The sequence below is a fragment of the Anopheles merus genome, chromosome 2L (assembly GCF_017562075.2).
Source record: "Anopheles merus strain MAF chromosome 2L, AmerM5.1, whole genome shotgun sequence".
In the NCBI taxonomy this organism is placed as follows: domain Eukaryota; kingdom Metazoa; phylum Arthropoda; class Insecta; order Diptera; family Culicidae; genus Anopheles; species Anopheles merus.
The window spans coordinates 44,314,089-44,327,739 of record NC_054083.1 but is presented as its reverse complement, the minus strand read 5'-3'; the positions used below and the strand labels follow the sequence as shown (position 1 = coordinate 44,327,739).

At 47.6% G+C, this 13,651-nt stretch overlaps 2 protein-coding genes across 4 annotated transcripts in view; one reads left to right on the top strand and one right to left on the bottom strand.

Moving 5' to 3' along the window:
- LOC121591738 (serine/threonine-protein kinase NLK) overlaps positions 1-13,651 on the top strand; it is a 77,919-nt gene that overhangs the window by 18,916 nt on the left and 45,352 nt on the right. The gene's annotated exons all lie outside the window — the stretch shown is intronic.
- LOC121591739 lies at positions 3,872-6,562 on the bottom strand. The gene is made up of 3 exons (XM_041912616.1): positions 5,515-6,562; positions 4,842-5,269; positions 3,872-4,739 (listed from the first exon to the last, which is right to left on the bottom strand). Exons 1-3 carry the CDS (start codon positions 5,734-5,736, stop codon positions 4,619-4,621), a joined length of 771 nt encoding a protein of 256 aa, XP_041768550.1. The 5' UTR covers positions 5,737-6,562; the 3' UTR covers positions 3,872-4,618.

Here is a 13,651-nt window from a genome sequence, read left to right as displayed (position 1 = left end):
TAATTATCGAGGTCCAACAACTTTCCTCGTCCCCGGTCTGGTCGGCAATGGGCAATGGGAATAGAACCTCAAAAGTGTGAGAGTTTCATGGAGCTAGATCGTTTACTTGTGCGCTCTCTCTATGTATAAGTTCTTTGCTTTTACCACAAAAGCATCCCGGTATCAATTTCCCGCGTACCGCGGCCGTTTAAGAGTTCAAGAAACAACTGACACACAAACACACACAGGTTACCCACGGGATTCACCTTCAAGTTGCTGTTTCAGCTTCATCGAACCGTTTCATGAAGGTGGAATTGTGTGCAGTGTGGTTTTTGGGCCTAATGAGAGAGAGAGGAAAAAAAAAACAACAAGAAGGCGGTTTGATGAGCCACCGAGACCCGCGGGAAGAAGAGATAAATAAAGAGAGCAAAGGAGCTCTTTCGATTGTGTGCTCAAATTGGTATCATTCTGCCCTTTTTTCCCTTTTCCACGTTTCAGTTTGAATGATTGTAAAACGTTTTTATTTCTGTGCGCCTATATTGTTGAGCGGAAGATTGTTGGATGATGTCGATTTTTCTCAACAACAAAACATGATATTTATTATTCATCGGGTTTCGGGATTGATTTTCGGTTTGCTATTGATTGAAAGAGCATTTAAGGGGGCAAGCAAGAAGCATAAAAAAGGTCCGCCGTAAGGTCCGCTCTGCCTGCGTGACACATGTGCGGTGTAGGTTCTCGTTCATGCTCCTTCTTGGTTTGCTGGATATATTTTTTCTCTCTTGGATTTCTTCTGTCCCGGGAAGATCTTTATCCGGTAAATGTGTACGTGTTTGTGCGTGGAATACAAAGCTATCCACAAATCCTCCTTCCCGTGCTTAGCGTAAAATGAATTTAAAGAAGCATTTCGTTTGATCAACGATACTGTTGGAAGAGGAGAGAGATAATCGAGGATTTGGAAAAAGTTTGTGTGCTGCACGCTTTCCACGGGTCCGGGGCAGCCCTTGGCGCTGTTTGGTCGCGTTACTTACCGGTCTGTGTGTTGTGGGTGGTAGTATTACATCAGCTCAGATACACCCAACTACACTTAACGTTGAACGGGAATCCGGAAGAGCGCGAGAGAGCCGCAACGAAACTTGTTCTGAGTCAACACGAACGGCGGTAGTTGTGTACATGATTGGGTGAAGTCTTTACAACTTTCCACCAGTTCTTCCCGGTGAAGATGATGGAGCAGCTGCTGCTGTGCTGCTCGAGGAGTACACTCCAAGCAAGCGCTTCTGGAAAGTTGGGTCCAATTCCAATGCTCCTTCTTCTCGCCTGGCGCTCCACAAAATCCACTTTCGGACCGGAAGCCACAAGCAGCAGCAAGGTACTCTGTCTCAAGCCTCCGGGCTAACGTGACGTAAGAAAATGGAAGTCGTGGCTGTCCTGTGCGCTGTGTGCGCTGGTTTTGCTTGCCCCGCACTCCCAGGGTCTTCGTCGCCCAAAAATACACACGCGACGCTCTCTCGCGCGCCCGTTGTTGCGGGTCTTCGCCGCTCGTCGGCTTTTAAACGAGCCCGGGCCCAAGGGTTTCACATTGTTTATTGCACCCGACACACCCGCACACCCGTCGATTAAACCCGCCTAGGGCATGCCGTAGCTTGTGTTTGCTTAGGTTAGCCGAGTGTCGAATTTTCCCAGCCCAAAGTGTTTCATTTTGAGGGGATGTTCCCGGGATTACAGCAAAGGCGGTTGGTTGGTGGTTGGGAAATTGAAATTTTCTGCTTACCGGTGGGGGAAGAGGTGGGCATGGGATGAGCGGGCGGGATGGATGTCAGTGGAAAATATGAAAAAAGTTTGTTCGCTAAGAACATGATTCAAATTATCATCTTAATTGAAGTTGTTGCGGGCGCTGCCGGAAGTCGGGTTGGAAGGTTTTCTTTTTGTGTTCCAAATTAAGCTGACCTGGAGGTAGATACGGTGGACAACAAAAAGGCTTGGAAAAGTGATACAGTTTAAGGAGGTTAAGAGCTAATTTGTGTATGTGTGAGTGTGCTAAATAATAGACCACCGGGAAGGAAAACATTGGACTTCAAACTTCTCTACCAGGAGTGTCAGCTCTTATGCCACGGGAGATGAAGTGTACATGAAACTGAAAGTAAACCAAGTGATCCGAATGTTTTTCTTGAAAACAACCATACGTCGGTACATCGAGCGATGGCTGAGAATGTTCAAAGTTGGTACAAAGTGTGTACCCGTAACCCCTAATGGTACCCCGTAATGGTGGTACGGGGGTTTTGACAGCGTTTGACAGGAAGTATCGGATATTCGATCCTCACGCAAGCCCTGTGCCCGGGAGCGGGTGGCTAGAAGAGGCTGCTACGTTGGCACTGCGGGCGGATGTATCGTCGACTTCGCTTTATCCTTGGATCGTGCATGCTGGGAGAGGGAAACTAAGGGGCAAAAAACAACCCATGGAAATCTATCCGTTTTGTTACACTTAACACACAACACGAATGAGTGTGTCTGAATGTATTTCGGAAAACAGTGTTTCTGTTCACATTAATCCAGTTCTGTCCAGTCGCTAGACACAGCTTTTGGGAGTGTTTTGCTATTAATAGATTGCACACAACATGCTCTTACCGTTTTTTAGGTACGCCGCTTTTTAAAAAGGTCCTGCTGGTAGCCGTCAATTTTGGATGAAGGATAGACACGTTCACGCTTGTGGTGCTGCTGCTCGTGCCCGGGTGCATCGACGCGTTGCACTGAAAATCCACCATGTTTTTTCATTGTGTGTGCCTCCATGCGAAACGACCGTTTAAATGCAACGGTCCACACAGACAGACACACGTTTATCGTGCTTAGATGGCTGCATGTGAGTGTATGTCCCCGCTCGGCAGGCTTGAATGTAAATCCAGTCCGGACAATTGTGTCCAGTAAACATTGTGAAACTCCCAGGCTCTGGACTGTCTCTGAGGGGTGGTGGTGGTGGTGGTGGTGCACATACTCCCAGTTGTTGGTACATCGACTCTTCAAGTGTCACGTTCGTGCCTCGTGTGGCTTGGCGGTTGGGCTTCTTTTTTATTTTTGCTGACGTTAATCCTCTCACCTGGTTTGGCGTGTTGCAGCTTTGGCTATGGTTCTGCCGGATGCACCAGCACAGTCAGCAAAGTCCCGCTGGCGTGGCGTTGCGGTCAGTTGCATTGTTATGTTTTTGGTTTCAATTGCTGTTTTTGAAGAGATTTTGTTGAACGTTTGTTGCAAGTTAATTTAATCGTGCTGAAGATGTCAATATTGAAGCAAATATTTAATTTTCGTTAGACAACATGCTGATTGACCGTGTGTTGTTAAATAAAGATATGTTGCTACTTGTCAGCTAGAGATGTGCGCACTGAGCTAGAGTGAGTCAGTGAGTGAGTTCAATTAAACTAAGTTTTCTTATGAATCATTTAAGTGAATAATCTTCTTTTTTATGAATCAATCTTATCTGATTCAAATTCACACTGATTTTTGGAGCTGGTGCAGAGATTGAGTGATTTGAATCTCAAAAGAGTGAGTTGAGTCAGAGCAGGGAGTGAATTGAATCACAAAAGAAGAATTTAAGGAGCTGTGCAGTGCTGAGTGTGCGAATCATACAAGAATGAGTTAAAGAATCAAATAGCACGCTCTTCTATTCCGATTCAATACACTGAGCAAGAGCGAGTATTCTTCTCTCCAATACCTTTTATCAGCAGAGTCGTCTCTCTTGCCCATCTCGTCATGGATGTAATCTGCAAAGAAACAAACACATGTTTGGTTAGTTAAATTGTCGATAAAACTCGTTTGGTTTTGCTTACCACTCGCTCGATTCATTTTTGATTCGGATAGGCAACATTGAATCAGTAACACTCAGAAGCGCTTGTTTTTTTTTACATTTGCTTAAGACATTTCATACGTTTATTGTTCAATTTTTATGCGCTACCCTCTTGCAAAGGCATCCATCGCACATATTTCGGGACCTTGGACGAAATAGAGTTTGCTACTGAGTGCCACCGAATTTCGGTTCCCGCGTTCGAATTACGTTTTGTTTTCTTCTTCCTTCCCTGTATCGTAACATACGATGACTCTCTTGCTGTAGGAGGGAGGGGTATAAGCGAAGGCTGGAGACGATGCTCCGGTGGTTCGCGTGTACCCTCCCTACCTCGCGTCCTACACATTGGCTTTGGCTAGGTTGCTGTATATTGGAGTGCGATGTGTAATCGCTTTCCAAATGGAAACAAACTCAAATAACTAATCAAAAACATGATCTCTTTGTTTTTAAATATGACTGTTTAACAGTTTTAATTTTCGTATTTTTTCTACTGTTCGTGGGGGAGATGAGGGGACGAAACAAATATTGATTTTAAGATTAGCGAATAAATTAAAATAAATATTACATGGTACAATCGTCGCTGCGACAGGCTGCGGAGGAGTTACAAGAGGACCCTAGGCTTTCTGGAGCTGTCACAAATTCGGATGAAATTTGTGAAGAGTTATTCTAGAAGTTCTGCAGGTCCGCTTGGTGTGTTCCTACCGCCGATCGGGACGATCGTTCGTTTTCGTCGGTCATATGTGTTCGTTGTCTCGAAACTCAGCCGTTTCGTTGTCTGGTGAGTGGAGCAGTTGTTGTGGCACCGAAAGCTTACATCTGGGCAGCGTACTGCTGCTGGGGCTGCTGCTGCTGCTGCTCGTAGTAGTACCGGTAAGGATCAACGCTGGCCGGGGCGGCGACCTTCGAGGGGCGCATCACGTAGGCAGTTCGTCTGGAGGGGAAAAAGAGAGAGAGAGGGAGAGCCACAGAAAAAGAGTTAGCTCCCGTTTTTTTTTTGGGGAAATTGACCTCCCGCTAGGTAATGAACACTTACCGGTTATCGTGTCCGGATGCGTGCACCTGGAAGCTCGTCTCCTCGTGGTGATCGTGGGCGAAGATTTTCTTCAGCGCCAGAATGCCGGCAATGGTGAGCGCAACCTTCGAGATGACGAGCGCCTTACCGGCGATGGCAGCGAGCGCCTTCAGACCGATCGGGCCAGCGATGCCCATCGCGGTCAGGAAGGCGGCGATCAGGTAGCGGTGGTGCTTGTTCTGCTTGTTGCCGCGGGCCGCCTCCGACTGCTGGCGCATATCGAAGCGGACGACGTGGGTGCGCAGGAACTGCTCCACCTTGTCCAGCAGAGTGCGGTCGACGGTGGTCAGGCCGCTCATCGAACGGGCATCGTTCAGCAGCGGGACGGTCACGTTTTCGGCCTTGTCCTGCTTCACCAGCGCGATTCCATCGAGCAGTGGGATGGATTCCTGGAGGGGAGATGGTAGAAGATGTTGAGGAATTAGTTTCCAGTGTCTTCCAGGGACTTTTTTTGGAGTTGGAGGACTTCAATGTCTTCGTGAAGTCGAATGTTTGATCATAAACTGTTTGAACAAAACTAGCTAGCTACTCCACAGAGCTCCAGAGTCAATCTTCTAGAAAGCGTGGAACATCTGATTCTAATCACTTATCACACACACAAACACTGAGAACATCTCCTGGACGTGTTCCTCACCATATCAATAGCACGGGAGATGGCGGTCAGGGCCTTGCCCTTCAGGCAGCCGGTGAAGTCCTGCTTGTCCTGGCAGTCATCGTACACCTTCTGCAGTACGCCCAGCTCGCCGCCGCTCGGTTCCTGCCGGGACGCACCGCGAACACCGGCACTGGCGCAGAGGGCCGTCGCGATGACCGAGGCAAGCGTCACATACTTCAACATGGTGCTACTGCTGTACATTCTGGCTGCTTTGGTTTGGTTCTTTTTGCTGGGTTCTCTAATTCCACACACACTCGAACTGGTGACACACGCACTGATAGGCTGAGAATGCACTTCCACCGCTGTTGGATGCTGCTGCTGCTTACACTGGAGCTGCTGTTTTTGTAAGCTGCTGTAATGCTTATCGATCGGTGCAACTGCTGATACTGACTTGAACAATTGATATGCGGCCGCTTTTAAACAAAACTGAATGCTCTGTTTAATCTGCAAAGTTAGGAAGGGCTGTGTGCATCTTGCCCCTGGCTTCCTGCTCCCAACTCACCCACCCCATTGTTCCAGCAAAGAAAGTACGCTACACCCACCCACGCGATCGCTGTGCGTCTCCTTCTTGCCTCTTTTTCGTTTTTTTTCCGTCCGACCGACCGTTATAGCCGCTCACTGGTCCGGTGGAAAAGCGGGAAAATCGTCTGCGAAAAACTAACGAGCATGATGGTAGGCAGCGGAGGGGGAGGGCTTTAGAGCTAGATTCCAAAACGATTGGGCTCGTGTGTGTGTGTTTGAGGCTCCTTATTTTCACATTTTTCAGTTTTGACCAAAGCGAGAGAGTTTTCTTTTGCCGTCGGTGGCGCCCGCCCGCCCGTTGCACTAACTTTGATGCAGTTTAAACTGTTTTCCCCCTCGCCTTCTTCCTCCCGGCAGTGTCGTCTTTCCTGTTCAGTGCACATTTTCAGCGCACTGTTTCCCCGCTTTTTGTTGCCGCCGCCGATGTGCTATGGAGTTTTCTTCGTCTTTTTTCTACCGAAAGGCGACGACGACTACATTTGGGCCTTGGTGCTAGCGCACGTGAAGGGAAGGGAAGGGTATACTCTATCGGCAGCCAATTGGCCAACGCGTTTTTTTTACTCCTCTAATGGGCAACAATTTTCATATATCTCGTTTCATCTGTGGGCTGTGTATAGAGGAGGGGGGGGGGGGGGTGGTGAAGTGTAGTGAGCATATTCGTTGGTAACTGTTTTTTTGTTTTAACATCGTCGGCTAATTTTGTTTTCATTTTACTTTCTACTCTTCTTCACCTTCACATCGGGCTGGTCAGTTTTGCAGAATTTGCGGGATATTTTTTTATTGTTTGAGCCAGAGCTTTGGCGCGAGGTTGTTGCATCGGTGCAGTTTGTGCTGCATCAGCAACGGCTGGAATGGTGCAATGGTGTGATAACGAGGGCGCGTTTTAGGTGGCGAAAGAATAGCTGTTTTCTGAATTTTCTTATTCACGTAGAAGGTCCAGCGTCCTTGCTTCGGCAAAGCTTGGCAGAATCATTGGAAATAGGCAATACGTGCAGGCTAGATGACTTTTTCCAGCTTCTTCTGTTGATCTTGAACTATTTAAGTTGAGTATTAGACGATGCAGAGTACACACTATCAAATAGTGTCCTGGTAAGTTGGTGGATTTTGCATATAGAAGATAGTAAGATCGAATCCAATATGGATCTTTACCCTTACTCCTGAGAAACTTTTCTCATAGTTCTTGAAGCTTTATTAAAAGGTATTGAAGCGTAAAAACTTGTTTCAATGAATTATATATCATTAAATCGGTGCGAAAATCGCTTCTACCGATGATGTGTGTCTTGTGACGAGAGAACGGTATTGCTCATTTCTATTTCGTTTAGTTTCGCTTACTTAGAAGCTCGTGAACGTGACTCAGACAGGGATTGTTTTGTTCTGGTGGGTTCACTAGGCTATTGAGGAGAATTGATTTGCTCCTCACCCTTTCAACCCATAGTCAGCATTACCGGTTGGCAGTCAAATTCGTCATTGGTAATAAACAGAATTGCGCCCCGCTGACTTTGTACCTTTTTTCCACAGCCGCCGCCAACAACGATGCACACCACACCAATCCTATGCTGATGTACAAAAGTGCCCGTAACACACAAAAAAAAAAAGAAGAAAGAGGCGGTGGAAGAAAGGAGTGCAACACAAAAACATGCATGATTATGGGCTAATACGACCGTGAAAAATGTGCAACAAACAGCGGCGGCGTGTGCATGCGTACGTGTCTCTCGTACGCCCCATGCCGTTGGAAAGCGTGCAGCTTGGAATGGAAAGAAAATGAAACGCATCGGGCATACGCACTGTACTGGAAAAAAAGCACAGTCTCACTGGGGGAGGGTGGTAGATCCGGGTGCAATATAGGATGTGCCAACACACACACGCACACACACGCCCGAGATGTCGAACCATGCCAAATAGTAGCTCCTCAGCTCTCTCGCCGCAGGGAAGAGAGTATATCATTAAATAAATAAATTTGTTTGCATGGATGCGTTTTTGAATCTTCCTTTCAGATGCACTGTGGAAGGTTGTGTGCTTTTTTTTACTTCGCTTGCAACTAGAAGGCGCGTACAGCCCCCCTACACCCACTCTCATTTGTAGCTGCATCCAGTGCGCAAACCTAATAAGCGTACTGCTCCAATCTGAGCGATCAACGTTTTGATTTCGCTTGTTTTCTAATGCACGAAAATACAAGTAACAGGTCTAGCTATCTGCTAGTTATCTGTGTGCCAGCACTTTCGCCCGTAGTCGTCTTCCCCGTTGTTGTAGGAGTGATTTTCGCCAGCCCGAAAAAGGTGTGTTTTTGGCCACTTCTCCGGAAGCCGCCGCGGTACGAAGTGTTAAATGCAACATTAAAAATGAGCTCCATAAATCATACAGCGCTGTGAACGATGTGTTAAATAAAGCTCTCAATCATCGCCACGTGAAGAGAAGGCTTCCAAACGCGCACAACTTATCCGATTGTCACGCTTGGGCGTTTTGCAAGATGCAGTATAGTTTCGTGCGGCAAACCATTAATATATAGGCTATCTGGGCTTTGGATGGTTGTGTGGAAGGGGCATTTGTGTGCCTTATGTTTACACGTCCGTCTGGCCGGAAAAGGGCCCACACGCTGGTGGCTGTGGGCCGGGCGAGAGGGGGCCTTCCTGTGGCCTAGTTTTCCCTGCTGCACTGCAGCGCGCTGCATAAGCAAAACGTCAAGGGAGAAAAGGGAGGTTGTTTAGCCGGTGGGGAGGTACGCACGTTGTTTACCGTGACAAATGGCCGTTCAGCTCCGGTGTGCAGTGTGTGTGTTGTGTCTGTCGGTGTGTGATGCAAATCGTCACTTGAACGGGTCTCCTGTTCCAATGATGGATTGATACCCAGGGCAAGAAGAACAAACAAAGTGAAGCCTAAGCCACCATACCACCATAACGATGTAAAGGCAATCGAAATGGAAACGAGATAGAGAGTTTCACTATCAATGGCACAACGGTGTAACACGATTTCCTTCTCTCACTGGCTAGCTGCACGATGAAGACGACGATGGGCAGCTCTCGTTATTACTTATGGATGAAGAGCGTGTGAAGCAGTCGATCGAATTTAAATCATCATCGTCATCATCTACACCATGGAATCCGCCCTGTCGCCGGTACACATTCAAATCAATATGTTTGAATATTTAGCTGCCCGAGAACTATTTCTCCTATTCATTTGCATATACTGGGTGAGGGTTTTAGCTATGCTTTTGGCTTTTTAGTTCAACGACGCCGCGCACGCTAGATAATAACAACGTGTTCGTACCCTCTTTCAAACCCCAAAAGTGATTGGATTGACGGAGGTTGAGGAATTCAAAACGATCGCATCGAATCGGATGGTTAATCATCGATTGCTACCGAATATTACGCCCTCCACCACCACCTTGAGCAGCATTCAATGACCATGCAACATATTCAAACATCACACTCGCGCAAACATAAGCTAAGTGGTTGGGAAGAGGTGTGTGGACAAGAACGGCAGCAGCGTAACGCTGCTTGACGCTCACACCATCCGCTCCGGAGGCAGTGAAACCGGTCGAGAACGCACGCTTTTCTGTCTGTAAGTCTTGGGACTTGGCGGAGGGAGTGATCACAGATTTGCCCGCGGTTTCCCTTGCCCGCTTGTGCGAAACGGCAATTCAGTTCAACGATCAGACACATTTCGGTCAACGTTCGGGAATGTGTTTCGGTTGCGTTTTGGACACGCGAGAAACGGAGGAGAGGAGCTTTTAACGTCGTTGCCGTTTGTTGTTGTGTGAGTGTTTTTTTGCGTCTTCGCACTTTTCTTCTTTTGTGGAATGTGTATGTTTTTTTTTGTTGTTGCTTTGATTTGTGTTGTTGTTGTGTTGTGGTGCGACTGCCATGGGGTCTTTGGCTTTTGGTGCTGGAGAAGTTGAAGAATCCTTGTTTGCTGCAGTACGATTCGAGTGTACGAAACCCACCTCCCACCAATACGGGAGTGTCGACGCTTGGCTTGGTCGCTTCGTGGCATTTAGAACTATTTTGTAAAACAAAACTCATTTGCAGGCAACGCAAGGTAACATTCCAGACATTCCAGACATTGGAAGAAATCAAATTCAAGGTGGTGGCGACGATTTGATTGATTTCCAGCATGTTACGGAGCGTTATGGCGGATTTGAATTAGAGCAGATCTCGTTTGCTGCTGCTCTCTGTATTCATCAATTTGGCGTATTGTAGAGTTGCTTAGCTGATTTGACACGAGTATGTTAGTCTAGCTCATGAAATGTTAGTCCAGCAATGTAAATGTAACTATAAATCGGTGTTTTTGATATGCAAGAAACGACGTACAGAAGCTTCTGAAAAATAATCTTGAGCATCTGGAAAAACATAAGTTTTGGAGCATTGGAATCCCAACGTTTTGGCAGTAAGATTGAATCTTGAGGTACTGAAGTTGGTTTGTTGACAATCTACAAATCCACAAACAACCCCTGTAATACCAGACACTCTGCAAGATCGATCGAATTGCCTGTTACCTCGTCTGACACTCTTCGGTGCTCTCAGCGTTGGTGCTAAATTGCGGTTCGTTCATTCATCATCATCGTTCACTTACGCGGGCGGGCGCTTCTCAATGCCACAAGTGTAAATTGCCAAAGATACGGTGGTGCGAAGGGGTTTGCATCTGGCCGGGAACATGCAGAAGCAAAAAAGTCAACAAAAAAACCCTCCACCATTTACTGACTGTGCAAACCGTATTGCTGGTGCACCGTTCTCCTCCTGCTCGCTAAAAATAGCGGGCGGGTGCGATGCGAAAAATGCTGTCGGAACATTAACGTCTCGCCAAACGAGCAGAGCACACCGCCGCGGCGCACACTCCCGTGTGACGTCCCGGCGGACGAAGACGAATTCCGTTGCCCCTGCCCTGTGTTACTCCGCCGCGCAACGGGAGAACGTGACGACTGCATTGCAAAAGTGGTCGGAGAGCGAGTCGTGGAGTCCGCTGGCTAGCCTTGAATGAGTTCAATCAAGTTCAGTACTGCCTGCCTGCCTGTCTGCTATCCCATCGACCATCCTTAGTCCGCTTTACCTCCACGTGGTGGTGAAATACGATGAACTTTTTGGAGACCCCCAGAAGAACAGGAACCATGGGGCGTTTTCTTGCAATTCATGTTCCAATAGCATACCATTCCGCAGAGCAGTCTTATGAGAGAGACCAAGAGAACGAGAGAGAAAGACCGGTTGAGCGGGTGGGCATACTTTGCTCTACCCATTCTTCTACGCATCTTTCGGCTCTTCTTGCTGTCCCCCTAATTCCAATCAACTCTTCTTAAGGGAAGAACAGTGTTTGTCGTGTGTTGTTGTTGTGTTGGGAAATGGTGATTGTAACTGGAAAAAGTCCTCTGAAAATCCAACCACCAAACCGTTTCGTACGGCATTTTCTGTACGTGGAAGAAAGCAACTGCGCTAAAAGACTCATCACTCGTAATGGTTAACACATTAGTGCGTTTTTTTTTTTCTTGTGTGCGAAAAGGCAAGGGAAAGCGTTGGTAATACAGGCCGCGTGAACTGGAAGGACGAAAAGGCGTTAAACGTTTCGCTGGGGCGGTTCACAGGGCTTTTGCACGGTTGGAATGTGTGTACAAACGGTTGGGCCATGCCTGCCATATACCGTGTTGTGCTGTGTGTTCCGTCCGTTCCGTGCGCACGGTAAATGGACGCTTTCCCCTGTTGTTAACATGCGCGGGCACTCCAGGACAGCAGGAGCACCCGACCCGCATGGTGGTAGTTCATGGAAGCGTCGTAAACCACCGTAACGGAGCATGAACTGACCAACGGCAAGGTCTTTCTCCCTTTTGGCTAGCTTGTAAAATCACTTTTGCTACAAAGCTATTTGTGTGCGGACGAGCTCTCTCATACACACACACTGTAATGGTTGAAGGCCTGATGGACGATGGTGCGGGTTCTCAGGCTTATCCTAAACATTAGAGGATTATGGTGAGGCTTTGATTATACTGTGGAGGGGAACGGCTTTGAGGTGTGATGTGTCTAGCGAGGGCACACTATAGATTGAACGTTTACGAGTTTGCCGCTTGGAGCTAACCACCTGGTAATGGTTTAACTGGGGTATGGATAGGTCGTCCGTAGTGTCGTGCGAAGAGCAGAGTTTTCAGCCCCGCAGGTCGTGGGATCAAACCCTGGGATCAATCGAGATAAGAAATCAAATACGTTTTCAGTTTATCATCAAATCTATCTGTTCGAATCGGATTTGATTTACTAATCACCAGTAATGTTGTTTAGAACTCATTTAGTTTTTAGGACGTTCAAAATAAAATTAAAATGTTAAAACCGCTGGGAAAGACAACAACAATCGCCATCAGCAGCTTCCTCCACACCAACTCTCAACCAAAAGTGTACAATAAAAAGGCTTCCCAAGCACACACACCTCAAAAAGGAAAAAAGCTTCTTCTTTTACCTTCACGTCAACATCCCAACAACACTGTTGGGGAATGAAAAAGAATACAAAAAACACAAAAAACCACACACACCTCTCACATTCATCCTTCTTTTTGAAGCGAACAACAGCAGCAGCTTCAGGCTGCAGAACGCGCCCAGAGACGACGAAGACGCATCCAGTCGACGGGTTTCCGTCCGCCGGCTGCTGCTGCTGCTGCTGAAAACCTCAAACCGGTTGGGCAACCTGTGGCTCCTCTTGTCGACGGCCACCGCTAAGGGAACAGACGACACACCGATGGGAGGGCTTTGTTATGTTTTTCTCGTGCGCTTTGTCCGGTTCGGTTGAGTCGATTGTCTGTCTGACTGGTTTCAGTTGCACGCACACACACACATACACACACACGTGTGCATGTGTGTCTATGGCAATGAAAATGCCTAGAATGAGAAGGTCCGGGGTCGCTCGCTGCCATAAAGAACGCCGAAGAAGAAAAGGTCGTTCCGTTTGTTTGGTTCGCGAGGGCCAAAGCCACCCGTGCTGGTGTCGACTCACCTTAGCGGAACATTCCAAGTCGATAAAAAAGAAATTGGTTTGGGAAAAAGGGGGGACCTGAGATGAAGGCAGGAGATGTAAAAGGCTTCGAAGAGAGTACACACAGTGAGAGAGGGTCACTTGAGTGCAGCCACCAGGAGTAGTAGAATGTTTTGTGTAGTACCGTATCGCTGAGGTGCTGTAAGCCGGAAAGATGAACCACGGTTGCCGTCTGTCTCTTGATGTAAAGAACACGACACGAATGGAAGCTTTCACACACCCACACACACACACAGACACACAAGTGGCTTAAGGGAAAAGACACCGTTTCAAGCCAGTGCAGTGTTTGTACCTCATGGTGGTGGAAAATGATTCATATCTGTGCACTTTCGCCCCCCGAACACAGAGCGTAATTTCCGCAACGTCTCACATCTGGGGGAGTAGTGTGCAACTTGCATCGTGATAAAGATGCCCCCGGAAACCTGAAGAAATGGCGCTCGGCTTAGAAAACATGGACAGCAGCTGTGCGCCAAGCATGCCGATACGTGGGACGACGTGTTGGATTTGAACGATGTAACTTTGCCAGCTCGCCGCTTAACCGCCTGGGAAAGATAGATTATGCCGTCTTTTGCCTGGTTGTTTTTTCTCCCTCTGG